The 21,346-nt window shown below is 43.9% G+C and overlaps 1 protein-coding gene across 2 annotated transcripts; it reads right to left on the reverse strand.

Moving 5' to 3' along the window:
- Nucleotides 1–222: 222 nt before the first annotated feature.
- Nucleotides 223–21,205, reverse strand: LOC146203336 (putative small nuclear ribonucleoprotein E). Of its 2 annotated transcripts, XM_084588684.1 has the most exons (6): nucleotides 21,017–21,205; nucleotides 20,700–20,726; nucleotides 6,729–6,791; nucleotides 4,536–4,614; nucleotides 1,002–1,016; nucleotides 223–406 (listed from the first exon to the last, which is right to left on the reverse strand). In XM_084588684.1, the coding sequence occupies exons 1-6, from the start codon at nucleotides 21,071–21,073 to the stop codon at nucleotides 348–350; spliced, it is 300 nt and encodes a 99-aa protein (XP_084444810.1). In that variant the 5' UTR covers nucleotides 21,074–21,205; the 3' UTR covers nucleotides 223–347. The 2 variants fall into 2 exon arrangements, with proteins under 2 accessions (XP_084444810.1, XP_084444811.1); XM_084588685.1 differs by lacking the exon at nucleotides 1,002–1,016 and having other exon boundaries at nucleotides 21,017–21,202.
- Nucleotides 21,206–21,346: the final 141 nt, after the last annotated feature.

Genomic DNA, 21,346 nt, shown 5'->3' on the forward strand with positions numbered 1-21,346 from the left:
CCATTTGGTAGACACCCTGTACACAAGGCAGCCAACGTTGACCCAACTAGATGAAAGCAAAAAAACCTAAAAGGACAATTTAACACAGATATATTCAAAATACACTCAGTTGCAGCAGCCACCCCGCAGTAAACAAACGTTAGGAGCTATCAATGAAGCAGTGAAGACAGGTGAACAATGAAAACAGCTTTCCAAGGCCTTCAAACAAGCTAAACAGCCACATAGAAAGGATGCATGAGTTTTAATTGAGTTTTGCAATTTTACATTTGATATCAACGAGTAAGATTAGGACAAAACAAACGCAGAAACAAAGGCCTATCAATAATACAACATAAACTTGTGACATTTTACATGCTCTGTGTGCTCATTATTAGCGAGATATTTTCTCCTTTCAGAAGGATCCGCCCTAGAAGATAGAAGAAAAAAAAAAAATACACATCACTACATGCATTTCTCAAAAAAGGGTTAACAGTCAAGCAACAGTAATATATTAACATGTTTTCGTGAATCTAAGCATCCCCGCTAGTCTCACAAAAAATTGTTGAAAAAGATAAAAACAAAACAAGCAACTAAGCCCCCCCCCATATTTTCAAGGTATAGTGTGTATCTAGGGTTGCCAAGCAGGCCTCCTCAATTTAACATAGAGCCGGAGCTGCCTGTGTTGCATGATGGCGAGGCATCCGCGGCGTGAATAATTTACTTTAGGTGTAGGTCAGTTAAGGCGCGATCCCCGGCTTCATGCGTTGTTGGTGGCACATAACACTGAAAACTGACCCGATAACTCTACCAGCGTGTTGTTACGTGGGCCTGGTACCCGCGGTGCTCGGAAGATTTTAAGCGCATTGCGGGCATTAAGTTTGGTGTCAGAGAAACGTAATGGAGGTCAGAACGAGTTAGTAGAGGGCTACCTACAGCTTGAAGTTTCGGTGAACTGTGTTCCCGTTTGCCGAAAATGTTTTCGTAGCTTATTAGACAAATAAATTGCCATTTCTTACACCTACCTGGTCGAGGTATCGCTGTAAACACAAGGGAGGGAAGGCTCGTTTTAGAATCTTTGAATCAAAGCCCCCCTCCCTCCAGCTTTGGGCATCGTTATAGTGAAAAAAGGAGGTGCTTAGAATCAAGTAAACACGGTAATACATACATTTCACATTGAATAGTAATTATCAACAAACACAGTGACATTTCAACGTGCAGAGAAGTCTCGTTAATCCGGAAATTCAATCTAGAAGCACGGTCTCAGTCGATGCTCATGTTAGTGACATTGGCAGGCTTGCGCCATTTAATTTAGCTGGAGGATCACGTCAAGGTAAGACCTGCTAAGCAAGCGATTTTCCAAATACATTTCCCAGAACAGAAACCATAGAGTGCATCCCAAGCATGCCTCAAGGGTGCGCTGGCAGACGATGGCAATCAAAGTCCCCCATCACCAAAATACAGTCCAGCAGCACAGTTTCAGTTTTACTTCTCTTAAAACTCACGGCATCTCGCCGCTGCCATCAGACATGCACGTCGACTAGACACGCCATTTTCAACACTGTAAGCATGTCACTGGTCCTTTAGTTTTATCTTGGGATGGCATCATTTCGTTCAAGCACTTAATGAATCTACGTGCTTCGCTCACTCTTCAAGTATACTGAACTGAAGTGTTTTGAGGATGCTTCACAGCATCAGTCCATGCGGTGAAGCATCCTCAAAACGCGATGGGGCCATTTGTGACAAGGCACAAGTGCCACTAAGTCGCACTGTGAAAAGGGCCGCGGAGGCATTTAGAACCTTGCAGCCATTCTTCCGACATTTCCAGCAGTGTGCACAAAGCAAAGCACTTGACAAAATAGCGAAAATTTGTCACTGTCGTTTAGTTTTAATCTCAAATGTATATTCTTGGTGCTCATTGGATAAAATTACTACGATGCGAACAGCTTTCACAGTCTTTTAAAGCCATTCGGTAATCCGAGCTTTGGAATAATTTAACATCTTTCTTGACTCCTTCAAGGCCAAATTAACGATTTTATGCAATGTAGCAAATTATCCACTACAAAAGATATTTATTTTTGAATGACATTCCCGATAGAATGAGTTTGACAAGCCCATGCACATTTCATTGTGAAATGAATGCTTACTCTCAGCAGTGGACCAGGAGGGAAAACAAACATTCAACAGTATAATCTGTACCCCGCCAAAGAAAGTTATTTACATTTTATAACACTAGCATTACCTTTAACAAAAAGTTATCCATAGCATAACCTGTTGGGTCTCAGCAGATCATAGGCACTGTCATGCAAGTTTCCCACATTCAATTCCTTACGCAGCTCCTTGGCCAAAGCAGAGTCCTTCTATGTTTCTTTTGGGCACGAAACTACTGTCGGCTTTTCATATAAGGTCAGTGCTGGTCACTAGAGGCCCCGCTACCAGCCTCCATTATTTTCGGGCTATTTTCACCTAAGCACATAGAATTTTCAGGACTGTTTAATTAGCTGACATTGAATGTACCCTAGCATTTAGTTTTCAAATAAAATTTATGCCTTCCATGAGGCAATTGCAATAGTAACAAAGACAATGCTAATGATGTATAAATGCCTTGCTGGAGAATATGTTACACAGGACTTTGCAGTTATAATGTGATAGGGCATACTTAACATCCATTGAATGGGTTCCGAGCCTATACATACTGTTTTCTCTATCTACTCTACCGCTCACATAATTTTTTTTTGGGGGGGGGGGGGGGGGGGGGGGGGGGGGGGCAATTGTTCCACTCGAGCAGCAAACCGAGGCTTTTCCCAGCTAGCCAAAATGGCATGTGAACATGTAAAAAGTGCTTGGCAGGGCCCCACAGATGTAGACTTCACTACCTGAATGGAGAGAAGTACAGTAAAAATCAAATTTAGCTGTCCAATTTGGACTCCTGCTTAGGCGTGACAGCGCCCAGATCTTCGACGATGCATTTCATCAGACAATGGCACTGCAACTGGAAGCTCACAAGCTTTCCCATAGCCTTACAGAGAAGTTTTGTGACCAGTAAGCATTAACGAACTCCGGCCAAGTTACCATGCTCACTCAATGCTCAACAACAAACAGCGTTTTTGAGGAGCATCTACCCTTAAAATGGACTAGCTTGCTAAGCAGAGGCCTGTTTGTTTACACTTATAAAATTCATGCCTAACTCACCTAGGTGAAGGATAAGTGCAACCAAAGTATATGTGTGAAACCAGATTATTTCTTACACTGGTATAAAAACACCTTTTCAGTATTCAACAACATAAGATTGAAGTTCCATATGCTTCACATATACACTTTATATATTACCAGTAATATTTCTAACCTGACTGCCATGAATTTAAACCTCAAGAGAATTTTTTTTTTATGACACAACACTAAAAGAATGCAAATGACATATGCCGTGAAGCTCACTTGCTTAACCCTTTGAGGGTTTTTAACCTGGTTTTCTGTTCTGCAAGGTCTTTACTGTACCAATCTTCCGTTTGAAATTTCGCGCTGATACATGCTCACTGGGAGGTGCTGCCATCTCCTAAGACTTACAAGAACTGCTTGAAATTTATTGTGCTACCTTCTTGTGAAGATAAACAGAACTGATTCCCACATCGCCAACAGCACCCTTTCATGGTTTTTAATGGAGGCGAAACTTGATTTCCATCTTTATGAGCCCTTCTGTGCAGGGGATAAATGGAACAGAACACAAGGGGAGGCCCTCGAAACTTGATTTTTATTTTTATTGGGGCTGCTGTTAGCTTGCTTATCATCCACAACACTCACCAGGTATTGAGGTGAGGTATTGAGATATTCGGCTCTCCTTTTTTTTTTTTTACCGAGTTTCCCCGAGTTTGCAGTGTGGAGCAACACTGACTCCAAAATAAGGTTCCTAATATCTTTTTTGCAACTTTTCCTCGACTTTACTCATTTCGGACTTTCAAAATTTGCAATAAGGTAATTTTACCATTTGGGAAAGCTTTTTTTTTAATTTTACCCTCAAAGGGTTAAAATTGCATGAAATCCTACAAAAAACAATTTCAGAGCCCTTTTTAGGTTAATAAAGCTGGGACTGACTGCGGTATAAAAGCCAACACAGCCTAGGGTAAAATCTGTACAATGCAAGCCACTCAGCCAAGATAACCTCAATGCAGCCGCAGCTTACTAAGGAAATGGCACACAAGTTGGCGCAAAATACAACAAAGTGGCAAGCCTCTTTTTGCTACCTGCAAAAATTCCCGATGACAAAGCAAGTAGAGAAAAAGAAGTGCCTAGTACAAGCAAAAAATAACCAAAGGATGGTGATTTGGAAAACAACACGAGGATGGGCATGATCAGCGCATATAAGTGCGATCCTTGAGGTCATATTTCAATCCCAAAGGATGGTGATTTGGAAAACAACACAAGGATGGGCATGATCAGCGCATATAAGTGCGATCCTTGAGGTCATATTTCAATGAGATTGTTCCTCACAGTACCAATTTTCCCCTAGGTGTTCGTTCTGATTTTTTCATCACACCCCGAAATAGTATTCCTTGAGTTCTTACCAACTTGTTTCCGCTGTTTTGACTTTGTGTAGATTTCTTCTGCATCATCCAGCACCAGGTTCATGTATTCATCAAACCCCTGAAAACAAGCATGTTTAAACTCCCTTATTTGACACGTGACACAATGTCACTAGAGAATAAAGAAACTCAAGAACAGCAGATTTATGGGCCACTCTTGAGGGGTCGGTCCCATTTGAACCATGTACTATTTTGAGGGCTTCTGGAGTACAAAAAAAGAATAAAAAGGATGCACTACAGCATGGCTTTCCTATGTAAAATGTTTCAACTCTGAGCCTTCAATTTGCCACTGGAATCACTGTGACACAAGCCATTTGTGAAGCATGATCATCAGATTGATGGGCGGCACACTAAGCAACTCGCAGCTAATGGAACCTTCACTTTTGATGCTGGACCTAAAAGCATGCAAAATTGGAAGAACTGAATTGGGGCACGGACCATGTAGCGACATGGACCAGCAAAACAAAAATCTAAATGGCTCATGTTAATTTTTTTTTTTTTTTGAAGTGAGAAGCTTCACTAGGCTAGTCAACTCCGAGTCTCGCGTGTGCTCCACTCAGTCGTTAGAAACACATATAAAGCCCGCTTTAACTAAGCCGTATGAACGTGCTTTAGTGGCCTATAGGGGTAACATGGATGCAAGGGTCCTGGCAGGCTGACTGACATAACTGTCCCGTGTGAAACGAGAGACCCAAGTTGGCAGCTCCTGCCAGGAGACCACGGTCATGGACACGGACACGGCACACAGCGACGAGTGGTTAGACCTGGCGTAGTATTGCTTTCGCAATAAAAGCCACAGCTGCGCATGCGCAAACCATGTGACAACACTGGAGAGCCATGTGACAGGTGGTCGGAGCCGTCGCTGCCGCCGCAACTGCCGCCGCGACTCCGCCGGCTGACCTTCAGCCGGTCCCGCGTGCTTTCACCAGGCTGTGTTTGTCTATACAGAAGCGTAACGGTGAAGATGATGTGGTCGGAATAAAGTTTAATCTTATGTGATGTACGGCTGTAATCAATGTTTCACCATGACGATAAGCCATGGAATATCTATAAGGTGCAACCGTGAACAACAAGGTAAGCCACAACAAGGCCAAGGAACCACAGCCTAAGCCATGGCATCGCTGAAGCTTTTCGCTTCTGATATCCAGGCTTAACCAAGCTTAGCCATCAATTTTGTTTCAGTGGATATGAAAACAAATACTGCAATATGTTTAAACCAGCACTGATGCATATGCAAATGTCTCGCAGGAAGCTATGCTCTTTCGCGGTAAGCCTGTCCTTTGCACGTGAATGAGAACAATAGACTAATTAAATACTTTTCGCCTTTCCACTTACAACTGTGACGTGGATGTAAGCAAATTGAAGTTTTATCATATTTGAGGCTATGCATGGTTAAGAATTTGTAGAGAAAAACCATAAAGCCTGATCAATGCACGACACTTGTTTATAACATGAGAATTCAAAAGCTAGTGACAGGCCCTTTAAAACAACAAAATGGGTCATTTTGGACACCAATTATGCGTGGTACACACATCAGAAATATGAAAATTGTTTTCTGAGCCTCAACTCCAAAATTACTATTCCTTTTCAACTTCCAATCCCTTGATGTATGAAATTATTGCAAAAACACTTCTCAGTGTCTACGAGAAAAAGTTGTACACTTAATCCACTACTCCCAAGCCAAAAGGAAAAGGAGAAAAATGTAAAATGCTTTAGAATGCAGTTACATGGAAAGCTTCCTTAAGGGACTGTAAATTTTTTTTTTTCTTCCTCTATCGAAACTAGCAACCACAGCTGGAGCTGACCTAGACCTGCTGTAGTGGCTAAGTGGTTAGAGCACTCAGCTACCTAGCCGGTGTACTCAGGTTTAAACCCAGCCATGGCAGACCCATTTTGATGGAGGTGATACTCAAAAGGTACCCATGTGGTGTGCAATGTCAATGCTTAACTTTTCAAAGAACACCTGAACCATGCACAAGTTACCTTCCATATAACTGCTACCTACAAAGAGTTCCTGCTGTTTATTGCCTTGTGCACTGCTTTTTGTACATGTTCATTTTTCTGCTTCTCAACCTTAGGCCCAGGAAGTAGGAGGGCATTAAGATGACATTCTCAGCATTTGAGGTTAATTTTCTGAACACGTCTACATAAAATTTGCAAATGTTTCACACTCACAATAATGTGGCCTTCAATCCTTAAGGCAACATTCTCATACAGCCAAACTTGGATCCGTGCTCTCTGCAAGCAAAGCAAACCAGTAATACCTTTAGCATAATATTGCAAAAAAAAAAAAAAAAAAAAAGAGAGAGAAAGAAAAACCAATATCCTATTGGACAAAATTGTGATGACAACAGCTGCACATGGCTCTCGCCCACCCGACACGAGTATAATTAAATAGATAATCAATTTACAAACAGGGAAGTACTTAAATAATATTTACAAATTTGATTAAGCTATAGAAAAAGATGCCCTGCAAAGCCCACATGAATTCCTGACCCACTCCCGAGAGAGCGTACAAGACATCAGGTGAGCTTAACACAATCTTCCCTGTTGTCAGTACTATCATCCATGTACCGTCTGTTGCAGAAGTTTGCAGCCCAACACGTCGGGCGAAGGAGTAGTCTCACTCTCGAGAGGTGGCGCTGCGCCCGCCGGCGCTGCCTGGTGACATAGCTACAGAGAGTGAGGAGGCTTCTTCTCTTCCCCTTATCCCATGGCTGAAAGCAAAGATTTGCGCTATCAAGTCAGACATTCGTCTTGCTGATGGGGCTGTAAACTGCGGCCAAGTGGCGGCGGTTCGCACAGATGACAGCCGCGGCTGCAGTAAAGCGTTATCACCGCTGCCCTTTGGGGGCTGTCATAGCTGCATCATGATTACACTGTTCAACGTCCTCCCACGTGGCATTTGTAGAATAGCCTAAATGGACCATTCCTAAGAAAAGCCAAATACGCAAAGATGGCTCATCGCAAACAACTCAAAACTGTGCTACTTAATTGAAAGCTCTAGATCGAAGGTTGTACGCACCATACGTGCTCATCTCTTTATTCGTTACAACGGCCGGTCACGCGGTGATCGACTGTTTCACCGACGGTCCTCTTTTTAATGCGAAAGCGTTACTCCGCTATGTTCACAGATTGCTGTCCGCAAAATCGTGTCCGTAGCACTTGTGAGTAATTGAGAAGTGGTAGAGGTAATGAGCGCCGTCAATCGATAGACGTTGACGTAATGTTGCTGCAGAAAAATAATTAGGTAAATAACTACAGACAACAAATGTAAAAGTTGTCCGCAGCAGTTGTAATTGAGAAGTAGTAGAGGTTAATGAGTGGTGTCAGTCGACAGAGGGTGACGTAATGTTGTGTCCGAAATAATACTTAGGCCACTAAGGTAATGGGTAATTAATTAGAGGCTAAACATGCAACATTGTGGCCGCAGCACTTGTGAGTAATTGAGAAGTCATAGAAGTTACTGAGTGGTGTCAATCGATAGAGGGTTATGTAATGTGTGATAAAAATAATTAGGTCAATAAGTTAATTATATAACTAATTAGAACTTAATTAATTACCCATGTCAATACCTTGTGATGCCATCAATCTCTGGACTAGTCGAGATGTCTCATGATAGGAAGGCTTTTCTTGCGAACGAGCCCTTAGTATTGGTTCATTGAAGATGTGTTGCTGAAACATGACGAAGAAGGTGGCTTGTCGTAACGAATAAAGAGATGTGCACGTATGGTGCGCATGACCTTCGATCTAGAGCTGTCAATTAAGCAGCACAGTTTTGAGTTGTTTGCGATGAGCCATCTTTGCATCTTTGGCTTTTCTTAGGAACGGTCCATTTAGGCTATTCTACAAATGCCACGCGGGAGGACGTTGAACAGTGTAATCATGAGGCAGCTATGACGGCCCCCAAAGGGCAGCGGTGATGAAGCTTCGCTGCAGCCGCGGCTGTCATCTGTGCGAACCGCCGCCACTCGGCCGCAGTTTACTGCCCCATCAGCAAAACGAATGTCTGACTTGATAGCGCAAATCTTTGCTTTCAGTCATGGGATAAGGGGAAGAGAACAAGCCTCCTCACTCTCTGTAGCTATGTCACCAGGCAGCGCCGGCGGGCGCAGAGCCGCCTCTCGGGAGCGATACTGCTCCTCTGCCCGGCGCTTTGGGCTGCAAACTTCTGCAACAGACGGTATATCAGTCCTAGTAATGGCTGTTTAATCCATTTTCCTTGCTTCAAAAAGGAAAGGTTAAAGCCAAGCCTGCTCCTTTCTAGTTCACTAGTAGACACCATAAACTACAAAGGTGACAAGGACACCCGGTGACCCTTGCCTAAGCCACCGCTGTACCACTACAGGCTCCAATACCTTTTTTCCCCCGTTTTGTATAATCACATGGGTGCCTTTATGGATATCTTCCAAAAGATTTATTAATGCATCTATCACATCTAACGTATTCAGAGTATCCCAGAAGTCTGAAAGGGCAACTCGGATTTCTTTATTCTTTTTTTTTTTAACATTTCGAGTTTGTAATCCCACCAAATTCTTTAAAGTCCCTTCTCTCCAGTACAAAGCACTGTTATTCAAAATACCAATTACAGTATTTTAAAAGAGCAAAAAACCTAAGATGCTGTGACCTACAAAGCTATGATGTGACAGGCATGGTTGCTATGTTAATTAGCTAAACCTGCAATTGTAACGAACAGTTGGAATCATTTGCCTGAAATGATAGAAAGAAAACCCGAAATTTTGTCTTGCAGCAAAAGCTGAGTGAATATAGACGATCGTGCTTCCATGATGATGATGATGATTTAATGGCTCAAACTCTCAACAGGTACTCAAAGTGGGTTTCCGAATCAGACCTACAAAAGCGTCCCATACAACACCAGTGCACTGTTCACATAAATTTAACACCTAGCTGTCACCGCCACCAGGGCTCAAGGCGTCGTTTAGTCGTTTCCACTGTATTGGTTTTGTTGTTTGTGCTATGCACTTCACAGCGTAGTTAATTCACATGCCCGAGGCTGCTTGTAGAAACCTCCCCGATTGATGGTGCAAATTAGGAATTTGTAAAGTTTGTTTGAGCTGCAATGTTGCTGCAATAAAACATTTCAGTGCGGTAACATTTGGTACAACTGCACAAAAAACTCAGGATAACATACCATGAAATTCCAGAGACTAAAAATGCTGCTGTTGCCCTTTAATGAACTACACTGTCGAAGGCTCCTTTGATATCAAGAAAAGCTAGCACAGGAGTCTGTGTTCCTTTTCTGCTATTTCAATACACTATGTTGATGAGAACAGATTGCCCTCTAACCACCTTCATTTTTACCCATGCCTGCAGCCTGCATTTTATAATCTGCATCCTCACCTTGCAGACCTCTGACGCCACTGTTATAGAATGATAGTTGTTTTTATGCCAGCTTTATCCCTCCTTTCCACATCTTGCTCATCCTACATGAGTCTCCCTCCATTTGGGGCTTTACCATCCAATAACATTTTGCTCGCTACCTCCCTCAGTGTTTGCTTAGATTTTGGGCCCAATTTCATTAGCATAACCGGAATACTATCTAGGTCTGCCGCTGTGCTACTTAGAACCCTCTCCTCAGCCTTTCCTCCCTCTCTTGATACAAGAAAAACCATGGTACTAACCTGTCTATCTTTGTCCAAAGTAGATTTAAAATATTCTCACCCCATCAATTCTATATGTTCCATTGCTTCATCCCCTTCTAGCCAAGTACCTTCAGCCGTAACTGTAAACCTCTGCTCCAGATTAGTTGTATTACTGAAGAAGACCAGATGTTTCCAAAAATTTCTTAGCTGCTTTTCTATCCCTTCTCCTTATCAAGGGTGAAAAAGCTGAAAGAGGATTTGCAGCAATTTTTGGAGCAGTAAAATCCATATTTGGAGCAGCTCGCATAAAAAAAAAAACTGCATTTGGAGCACGAATTAAAATTCTGATGCCGTTAAGCAGGGAAGAGGCCTTATTTTTGAATAAAAATGAATAGATGTGAATATCGGACTGTATGAATGTGGTCCAAAGCAAATCTAGGAAGGGCCACTACCACCAGCGCTTAGGAATCCGGCGAGTACAGTCTTTGCTAAAAGTAACCGAGCAGCCCCGCCGACCGGCTGAGAAGGCGCGGGGCCAAGAGGCGGCGATACGATCGTGGTCGCTCGCCACTGCTCACCAGCAGACGTAAGCGAGATCCCTTGCTCTCCTTCGTGGAACGATAAAAAGTAAGCGAGTAATCGTAGGTAGCATCTGATTTGGCGCGTTCTGAGTGTTGTGATACTGAGGAAGCGCGTTACCCTTAGCATAACTCGCTCAACGCTCTATTTTGGCTGCCGCTGTGATGCTGCACTCTTCATTAGAATACCTTGCGCATCTAATACCAGTACGAAGCTGCTATAGCTGTCACAATCGGACAAATGCTTGTTTTGCTGTTACATTGTTGGGGGATAGGGAGCATTTACATTACGATAGGGAGCATTTACATTACGCATTTGCTATACTGCCAAATATTTTTGATGCAGTTGCACTCCTTACTCAAATTTCCTGCATCCGCTCTTGCGTTACAATCGTCAAGCCATCACACACTTCTGCGCGTTATCTAGCGGCACTGAAGGATATGTCACATAACATATGTAGCAATAGCTGCACTTGAGACAGAGAAAAATATTGCTCCCCCTCACCCCCTTTTTTCTCTCCTCCACCGCAATGAAGCGTCACAACTGAAATTGTGGGGAAAACCACATTGCATTTTAGAGAACTGTACCCCATATTAATTCGACAACACTCCAAATGAGAAAAAGGCATGTGTTTTCCAACTCGTATCTGCAGGTGTTTCATACTGATATTAAACACGCAAGGTGTTCTAACAAGAACCCATGTTTCATGCTTCACGGCACAGCTAAAAATGAGTGTTGAACGAGTTTAGCTGTGCACAGCGCCATCTCTCAGAAAAAAAAAAATGTTGATTCAAAAGCAAACTCAAAAAAAAAAAAAAAAAAAAAAAGGGACAGAAAGAAAAGCGGTGACCAAATGTAAAAGGGCACATGCCGAAAGCAGATACGAAAGCAAGTCGTTAGCAAAGAAAACTGACAAGCGAGCGCTTATCGGCCTGTGCTTCGCTTTCTATACGCGATGCGCAAAACGTCGACAACGCCGCCTGTCGCCAAAGCCGCAAAGCGTAGGCGGGCTCGGTCGGGCGCTGTTCGTATCAGCGTCTGTGCGCGCGTCGTGGTTTCGTCTTTGGTCGCGGTTTAACAGATATAACGCCGTTGTCAACATCTAGCAATGTCTGGGAAGAATTGCTGCCTAGTTAGTCTTTCGAACTCACATAAAACCTTGCCAGAAACACGTTTGTATCAGTTTCCAGTTATGCTTCACGAGAACGACGGCGGCCGTGAATCGCGGCTGTTCGACGCAGAAAGCAAGCAATCCCACCGAATGACATTTGTTCAGGCTAATGTCATTTTTTTCGACGCGCTGCTACACGACAAAAGCTAATGCCATTCCCAAATTATGGTAAAATTATGGTAACTGCGATTGAAATGCAAATGTTGGTGCGCCTTCAATATGTTGCGAAGATGACCGCGCTGTAAACGAAGGCAGCCTTTAAATTCACATTCATGTCTTGCATCCCTTGTAAACAACCTGTTGATTAGGACGATCAGTTACGAAGTTAGCAGCAGTGTCGGCAGTGTTTGTTTACGAAAGGACACGGAAGGTGCGTACGTCTGCGCTCGACTGCGAAGAGCGTATGAGTTTCAACAACATAAACTTTGCGCACTAAAGCAAATGTCAAGATTAACACATAAAATAGGCAGTATCTAGTGTACTGCCCGACGGCGCTTTTATAGAAACTTCGAGTATCCCCCTATAGCGCAGCATACTACAGCCCCGTTGACTCCCATACATTTTCGGCAGATCGTTCGCTCGGCGTATTAAGACCCGTCGAAAAATGCCAGAGCTGGGCCTCATCAAAAGAGCATACGGCAAATTTGTAACCCTTGCCACATCGGATACCGCGAGCTTACCGTAACGACGCTACCCGCGAAAGCAGCCGACGACGGCGCTCTGGCCGTGTGCTAGGCCCTAGTTGTCGCTATGCCTAAACGTCTAAACGGTTTCGCATCAAAGCCGTAGCTGGAAGCGCTTTGGAAATCGTAAATTTTATATTCATAAAACTGCCTTATAGTATCAGTTCAATTGTCTCACAAATTGTCACAAAGGAAGGCGTAACTTCGGCGACGCCTTAGCAGCGGAGCTAGAGAACAAAGTCGGAAGAGCTGCATCACACCGGCGGCAGCTGCTAATGTGAGCAGAAATTTGTTTGTATTGTGTTTATCACTTCTTCCAAAATCTCCTTACATAACAGCGATCCTCAGTAAAGAAAAAATGCTTTAGATTCCTTCCTCAAATTAAGCGCGTATTATTTAAGATCGACAGACATGCTTTTTTGAAGGTGGCGAAAGAGATCCGGCGCCGGCGGACCGCGGCAGACGAAGCAACCTGTTCCACCCGCGCTGATTGCGTTGGCTATGGGTTGGCTGGCAGCGATGGGTGCCAGTTTCTTTTTTTTTTCTTACGATGCTATTTGGCATTTTTCACATAGATGATTGGGTGCAAAATTATAGGAGACAGTATAGTATATTTAATGCAGGTGGCACTTTTGTAGTTTATTTTGGGTGTATCTTCTCACCAATTCTCTGCTGTCGAGATAACACATTTTCTCGTTGATCGCATTTGGTAGAGTACCACGAACTCATTCGATACCTAATTTCGTTTTCATCAAATGTCATTATATTTTATCGTGTAGCAGCAAACAAATATCATTTTGAACGAATGGCATGAAATTTGCCGTGTGGCGTGACTGAGTGATAACTATGTTTTCAGTGTTTTCCGCTTGTCATTGCACCTTCGGTGAACACTTTTTGTTTAAACTTGGTCGCCTCCGCTAGCGGGGAAGATACAATACGCATTAGATTTGAAAAAGGTTAGCCAGATTATATTTAGCGTGCATTGACATCGCAGAGCACACGGTGGCATTTAGCGTTTCGCCTCCACCTAAACACGGGGGGTGCGGTCGACTTCAGTCCTGATAACTCGATCTTCCTCAGTAGCCTGAGCCACTGCGGCGGGTTATTGAGCAGACATTTGCCAATATGCGTTTTGAAATTTGCCATGCAATTACTTTGAAGACCAGAGCCAGTGTTTCTGTTCTCTGCCAAGATTACGAAAACATAACATGTCACTGCACTTGCTATTCAGACTAGGGCTCTAGAGCTGGTTATAAAGCGCGCTGTAGTTCTGCAGTTTGGCGCGATGGTGATACAAATGAAATGAAGATGATACTACAATAATAACATAGGATACAAAATTTAAATCTAATATGCTCTTGGCTAACCTGTGATGCAGCTTTTCAGATATCGCCTGTGCTGATATCTCACTCTTCCATGAAATTATCTACCCGCTCTGCCTTTTTGATGGCGGAATACGTGAAATCCATACTGTACAGGCAGTGGTAAAGCGCAAGCATGAAAAATCTGAACTCTTGCTACAGGAGCCCAATATGCGCTATTTTTCTGATGCTCAGAATGCTGGTTTGCAAGCTCGCTGAATTTTCCTGCGGTCGCACCGGTACGAAACCGCTCGCAGTTTACTGTAGCAATATATTGCATGTAAACGAGGCAAGCGTGTACCATTAAGCAAAGAAAGAACATTGGTTCATAGGTCAAGAAATTAACTAATTAGTATGGCGTTGTAATGAAAGCAGGGCACTCAAAATGAACTCCACTTCGTATGCAACCTTGTTGACGCTCGTCTGCAGCAAACACTTGATGCATATGGAGGCGATAAAGCCCCAAACTGTCATGATAACCAACACATGTCCACTATTATACAGTATACAATCTCCTTGCGCACACTGTGAACGCGAAAATGCCTGCGAGATGCGTAGAAACGGCAGATCGCACGCGCTCACCACGGCCGCGTTCGTCGTATGAGGCCCGTCTCGGGCTCCGATGGCCGCCGCTACACGGTTTTCAATGGCGCCCCTATAGGCGCTGCGCATGGCGTATAGGGGCTGGCGATGACTCGGTAGCTGTGACTTGATATTTTGATTAACGGGAGTAGGAGTGACTCTAGATACTAGATATATATATTCCGTGCACAAAGCAGACCTAATAGTATTTCGATGTTTCAGCATCCATAAATGTTAACTCTGGCAGCCTCGGCCTCCAGACTATGACATTTTGACATTCAAAATCTAACGTTGCTGCGCGTTTCACAAACTGCTAACGCCCGAAATAAATTTCACGTGTACCACCTCATTTATATTACCATAAACACAGAAGCCATAACTGACACACCTCTTACACTATCTAACAACGGGAACGAGAGTCTATCGACGGACAGCATAAAAACAACCAACAATATACACAAAGAGATGAAGGATGCTGCCATATTGGGGAGCTGGGCTGCTCTCGTAGCACAGGAAAGTGTCGATGACTTCCCCCCTTAACAGCCCAGTCAAACCGGTTCCTCCAAGGGTCGTAAGGTGGTGTATACCTAAAACTTCCAAGAACCGCATACAAAACTAGAGGTACATCCATTAAAAGTATGCGTGTTTAAAACATAGTGCTGGAGTATTGCTCCAAAATCACTAATACCACCACAGCCCTTTTCGCTTTGCGACACAATATCAGTGGTGCCTCATTACAAACGACTCCTTTACGTTATGGGGATGCTTTAACACGGACTGTAAGCGGTGCAGTGAAACATCCTCAAACCATAAGGGTTCAGCGTACTCAAAGAGCAGAAGCATGTGGATGAAAGAGATAAAAATATGAGTAGGCGTTAAAACGGCATGACGCCATCTCAAAATAAAACTAAAAGGCCAGTGAACCGCGCTGAAGTGTATGAAAGTGGTGACTGGCCATATCAAGCTCGCAGAAAGCTGAGTATGGCAAACTTTTGCGGCTAGTCGGGGCATTTTGGAGCGGCGCGGTTCAAATTTAACAAATTTCACGTTTATGGCACAAATTGGCAAAGAAATATGCAGCTGTATCAAAGTGGCACAATTGGTGCAGCTGTTGCACCCCTGCCTTATCTTTTACAACCATTGGGACCCCTTTCTTCCAATTTTCTTACTAAACAAATAGGATGCTTCCTTTTTTAATTTTAAGAAGTTACCCCACTTCCCCTCTGTCTACTTCTGGTTCACCCAGAAGTAGACAGAGCGAACAAGCGAACACTTCGAACATGTGTATTCGCTGGAGGCCTGCCGACATTTCTTTATGGCCCTTTTTCCTCTCATCACACCAGCTTGCGGGTTTTCTTTTTCCCTTTTGGCCTGATTATCACCCTAGCAGCCTTAGTTCAAACAGCCTAACTTTGTGCAAGTCTGTTCTGCTTCAGCATCTTCAAAAATTACTTCAATTTATTTGTTGCAAATTCTAATTGCTGTTCTGAGTAAAAGATCCCATCTAACTGTCATGACTCATTGTTACATAATTTTTCCACTAAAACTTGGCAAGGCTGAGCTCCAAGTACAAGAAAACTCGGAAACGTGACAATGGCAAGCTTCGTGCGAAAAAAGATGCGTGTATCGTTCGCCTGGTCGCTTGAATCTGCCAAGATAGACAATTTTGGTCTTTGCCCAAAAGTTTTAAGAGTACATGTTGTTGGACAAGTCGGCCATACATACCTAAGCAAGGGAAATGCGCAAAACAAAAAAAACACACGGGCAAAAAGAGCTCAAGGACAGGCGCATACTTACGACTGACCTTATTCAGAAAAAAACACGCATTAGTTTCATGCCTGTCATATCACTGCCTACAGCGCACATGGGCAATGATATGACAGGCGTGAAACTGTAAATATGGATTTTTTTTTTTCGGAATAAAGTCAGTTGCAAGTATGCGCCCATCTTTGTGCTCTTCTCGTCCGTGCCTTTATTAGTGAATTTCCCTTGCTTAAGTTTGCCTGGAAGTGTTCAGCCAATTAGACTTTGGCTGGGCATTTCCAGTTAGTCACATAGCTCCTCCTCCGAATTTCATCTTCATTTCAACAAGCGGGTTGTCTTGGCCCTTTGCTGCTGCTCACTGCTACAATAGAAATTTGCATTAGCTGTGAGGTAGCTGCAAATGTGAGATACAGGGAACGATCTACCTGTCGGTAACTGAGGGCTTAACCTTTAGATTAGGTTACGAGTGAGCACATTACAGCGATATGAGAGTCGAGGTGGTAAAGGTGCTCGATTCACAGTGCCTCTGCCTTCTACTGTAGGTGTTATATCACTCGAAGTGCATATGCTCACTTGCATAGCTTGCTCTCTCAACAAAATCAAGGAACAATTTACGGGTGTGTTTACTAAGCCAGAGAGTAATGGTACAGTTGTGCACCTCCCCCGTGAATCAATTACCTGTCTTGGCCTCTGCAAATGTCCTGGCATGGTCATCGCCGTAGTTACACCACTGCCGCAGAGAAAATATTTCGTCCAGGCTAAAAGGCAGGTCCGCAAACTTTTAAACAGAACAGGTTACAGGAGTGTTTAGGTGTTTACCCTTCAGTGCTGCAGAGCGTGCGGACTACGTCGGTTCTGCGGTTGGAATTCACCATAAAATGACGTTATCTACACAGCAATTCGTTTCTCATCCACTTCAATCTTGCAGCTAACAAAGCATAAGTCCCACTATACGGTGCAGCATATGAAGAAAATTCAAACATGATCTGGCTAATACCTCTGTCACACGAGCAGATTTAATGTCATTCGGTTTCTTTCGGTGCTACACGGTAAAATATAATGTCACTCGCAAATGGTGGCAATTACGATCAGCTATAAAAAAATGTTGCACTTAAGGAACATCAGTGCGCATAAAAGGCGTTTGAAACCACTGTGTAATCAAAACATTTCTGTACAATAATTCAAGCGAAAAACATTACTTTTGACTGTGCGGTAGCACTTTAGCCATAAAAATCCAAGCCAAGTATCGAGTCACCCACGAACCGATAAATTTAAACAAACAATATGGCTAGAGTCCCTAGAAGTATTTGCTAGTCTGCCGTCCGAGCGGGGTTCCCTATAGAACCGGTTGGCCGCTTCCCGGATGAAAGCGCAGGGGGCGCTGTACGCATTCGGAGCGTGGTCGCGTTGTGTACGTGGTGCTGTGGCGGTTGTGCCGTACTGCGAATCTGCGCCGCGCTGATCCGTTGGTAGCGTGGCAAGGCTCGTACACCACGCGCACTTTTTTTTCGCTCGCGAGCCGGAATGTGCGCAAATTAGCTAGCATGTGTGCAAGTGTGCCTTTTTTATGGATATGTGATCGCGTCATGTCCAGAAAACGGGGTAAGCGTGATAGCACGTGTTTCTTGCCCGGGTGCAAGACCGGGTAGCGCTCGTGCAAGATGAAATATGTTCTCTCTTCAGGACACCGAAATACGCAGGGAAGAGGCAAGAGTGGGAGCGCAACATCAAGCGCGGCGGCAAAGGCAATAACATTGTTTATTGTCTCAGCTAGGGCATAAAGGAATATGCAAAACGAAAATTAAAAGGTGTAATAAATGAAAGAAAATAGGCTGGCTGTGTTCTAATAAAATTCAAGAGAGAACGATGATAAGGCCCTTGCGTGCAAGCAATGTACGAAGATGGGTTGCTCGGTGAAATGCCCACTGCCGTCAGGTGCCGATATTGTCGGCTTCAGTGGCGGGCAAACCCACAAGTGGTGAATATCTTCCTCATTATTTTGTGAGTTGCAGACAGGAAATCCTGGACGTTGATTTAAATATCGGTATATATAAATATCGGATGATCCGGATCGGGGTTGCCCTCATATTACTGTAACACGAATAAGCTAGTGTCGACGTTTGTGAGCGACGCTTCAAACCCTGCTTTATTGAGCGAAGTTTTAAGACAGGTAAAGGTAATTGAGATTCCACGGGATGTTACGCAACTCACGAAGGATGCCATCTCAACGCTGTTTCCTGACACTCCAAAATACTTGTTGAAACCCCTGCCTCTCAAGAGAAAGGAGCGCAACTTGTACGAGCAAAAACAGTCAGCAGGGAGACCTGCAGAGAAAGAAAAAAAGTGCACTGATCCTGAAGCATCAGTGAAGCCAGTTGAAGAATACAGCGGTGGTGGATCGTGTGATGTGAGCCTGCTCCAGGAATGCAGAAAGCTGCATGCCACCGCCACTGGGGACAAATGTCGATCTTTCTGACGTTGAACAATGTACATTCGCCTAGTGCCACTCAAGCGAGGTCGAATCTCCGGAGGCAATTGCCATCGGCGAGTTCTGTTCCATCGCAGTGGTGAAGCTGCCATGAATGCTGCTGTGTGCATTCGAGGAAACAAAGTCAAGGAGATAGCTGTAAAGTCGACAGAAGAGGTAATTAATTTTATTCAGGACATTGCGAAACTCAGCTTGTGTCCTGGCAGCGGATTGAAGCCTATTGCCAAGACCTTTCCCTCCTACAATGGGCGTTACTTAATTTGCGACGAACTGTACCATTATGTCTGATGCAACATGCATATAGCCTGCAAATACTTGCGAAAGTTAACTCAGAACACCCTGTCAAGAAGAAGAAAAAATTAAGAAACAGACTTCTATGTCTCGAGCAGTTTGTCGTACGAAGGACAAGGTGGCAAAGCTGGTAAAAGCTCTCGGTGAAATGAAAATGAACACCTTCAAGGACAGAGTTTGAAAGAAGTGTTAGTGCCCTTCCTCTCAACTAACAGCTGGCTGTTAAAATATGTTTTAGAGGTTGCAAAACGGAAGTCAACAAAAGTGATGGCATATTCTGATGAGTGCACTACTAGGCTTCCTAAGTACCAATGCCTATCAGCAGTTTGCCTGAAGCGTGGTGCGATTTGAAGGGCTCGGGTTCCCATCTTGCGTGCTTTAATTGTGCATGCATCCGAAAGTTTCTAGTTCTACATACGTGTTATAACTTAGCTAAACGTCCGAAGAAGTTAAGATGAAACTATAGCGTGAATGAAAACGCCGGCGACAGCGCTCTGTTGCTCGCACACATGGTCCTTGGAGCCTAGAATGTGCGTCTAGTATAGTTCTCCATGCAAGCGCAATTGTTTGCACAAAATCCTGAGAAGTCTTCATTACAATACGGCACGGCGGTAGCTTCAGCAGGATAATAGGGTATAAAAAGCAGCTTCGTTTCTACATCGGCTCGGGCATGCGCGCAAAACTTCGCTCACGAAAAAAAAAAAAACAAAAAAAAAAAAAGTCGCATCCGTGGTTATGCCAACAACTCGGCTGCGAATTCAATATTACGACTAAACTGAAATCAAAGACAAGAGCGGCATCGCATGTACAAGGCACCTGACAATGAGCATGCAGCGAATGCATTTCGAAGCGCACGGGCGCGCGCATCGTCTGCTCCGTCAGCAGTGGCGCACTCCGGTTCACCGCAGCGCCACCGCGGCGATCATTCAGCGGCAGCCCCCGCCGCGGCCGGCGGACGACAGACTAGCAATATTTCTAGGGACCCTAATATGGCTGAACACAGCGGAGCGCGAATGGCGCACGGAGACACGTAGAGCATGCGATTGGCGTCCAAACTGTGAGGCGCTCAGTCAAAACTTTAACTTAGTTCCGAGATAAACATACGGGGAGATGCGGCTACCAAGGAACACAGAGTCCAAAATGATTGTGAGTCGCTGCCATGACTGGACCACTGCTGTGACCGAGAGTAATGCCGTTCCGCGAGAGCCTGCAGTGCTAATTTTACACCTGAATTGACAGGTTTTAAAACAAAACTTTAGAAATATAATTTCTAAATTTCAATGTGCGCAGAATATGTTGTTGGGTTACTTGCTTTTGCTGCGTATCTGGCGTCAAGAGTACACATTCGGTTCGCAATCGAATGCGAATGAGTTCCCCAAACTCATTCGATGAAGAATGTCATTCGAACCTAATGACATTAAATTTTCTCGTGTAGCATGGGAATAATGACATTAGATGCTAATGTCATTCGATACTAATGACATTAAATTTGCTCGTGTGACAGAGGTATAATGCAGGGGAAAAAGTCATACACAGCCGGTTGCGAATCGCGAAAGCGTGTGGAGACTCGAGTCTATACATAATATGTACAATCTCAAGTGAACAGTTTCAACATAATACTCACGTTTTGGAGATACCTGAAGATCAGGTTCTGAAAAGAACTGTCAAGGAAAGAAAACCACTCGGCGCGCGAAATACGCGCACACTCAAAGGACAAGCAACACTGTCCTCTCAAAACAATTCAAACAGGCACTATTCAGAACGCGTAATATACAAGAAGAATAAAACAGGCAAAATTGAAACACTGGCTTATCAGACAATAATGCGGCCTTTAAGCGGCGCGTCAAGGTTTTGCCGGGTTTCCGCTGAACAGACAATGGGAATGGGCAAAGCCGGCAGATGCCAAAACATGAACTTTGCCTTCAAACAGGAAAAGGATACAATAGGCTGCACCATAACCTTTTGAACTTTCTGCCCTGGGCCTCCTTTGAACGACATTTTGGCTAATATTTAAGCAAAAATGCCTACAAACAGGTAACGTTTTAAATGCGACACGCGAACACGAGACGAACGGAAGCGCAGCTTCTCGGTGTGCGCTCGCTCTCGATGCCCATACCCATAGCACGGCCCATAGGGTCATACACTGGTCATACCCACGAGTTCTCCGACAACTTTGAATTTCTGGGAGTGTGCGCCAAAAAAAAGTATTGTCAAAAGCAAGTATTTTGTTCATACTAAAGAAATTTTTGTTAAATGCTAAGACACCAAGAC

Source organism: Amblyomma maculatum, chromosome 1 (assembly GCF_055883805.1).
Source record: "Amblyomma maculatum isolate TAMU_Amacu chromosome 1, ASM5588380v1, whole genome shotgun sequence".
Taxonomy (NCBI): Eukaryota; Metazoa; Arthropoda; class Arachnida; order Ixodida; family Ixodidae; genus Amblyomma; species Amblyomma maculatum.

What these genes read in the sequence shown, in the direction of transcription:
- LOC146203336 (XM_084588684.1), bottom strand. Translation starts at nt 21,073, where the DNA reads ATGTCGTTCAAAGGAGGCCCAGGGCAGAAAGTTCAAAAGGTTATGGTG. An exon ending in TCTTCAGGTATCTCCAAAAC is followed by an intron (nt 6,792 to 20,699) that starts GTGAGTATTATG and finishes CTTTGCTTGCAG; the next exon opens with AGAGCACGGATCCAAGTTTG. An exon ending in GGATTGAAGGCCACATTATT is followed by an intron (nt 4,615 to 6,728) that starts GTGAGTGTGAAA and finishes GCTTGTTTTCAG; the next exon opens with GGGTTTGATGAATACATGAA.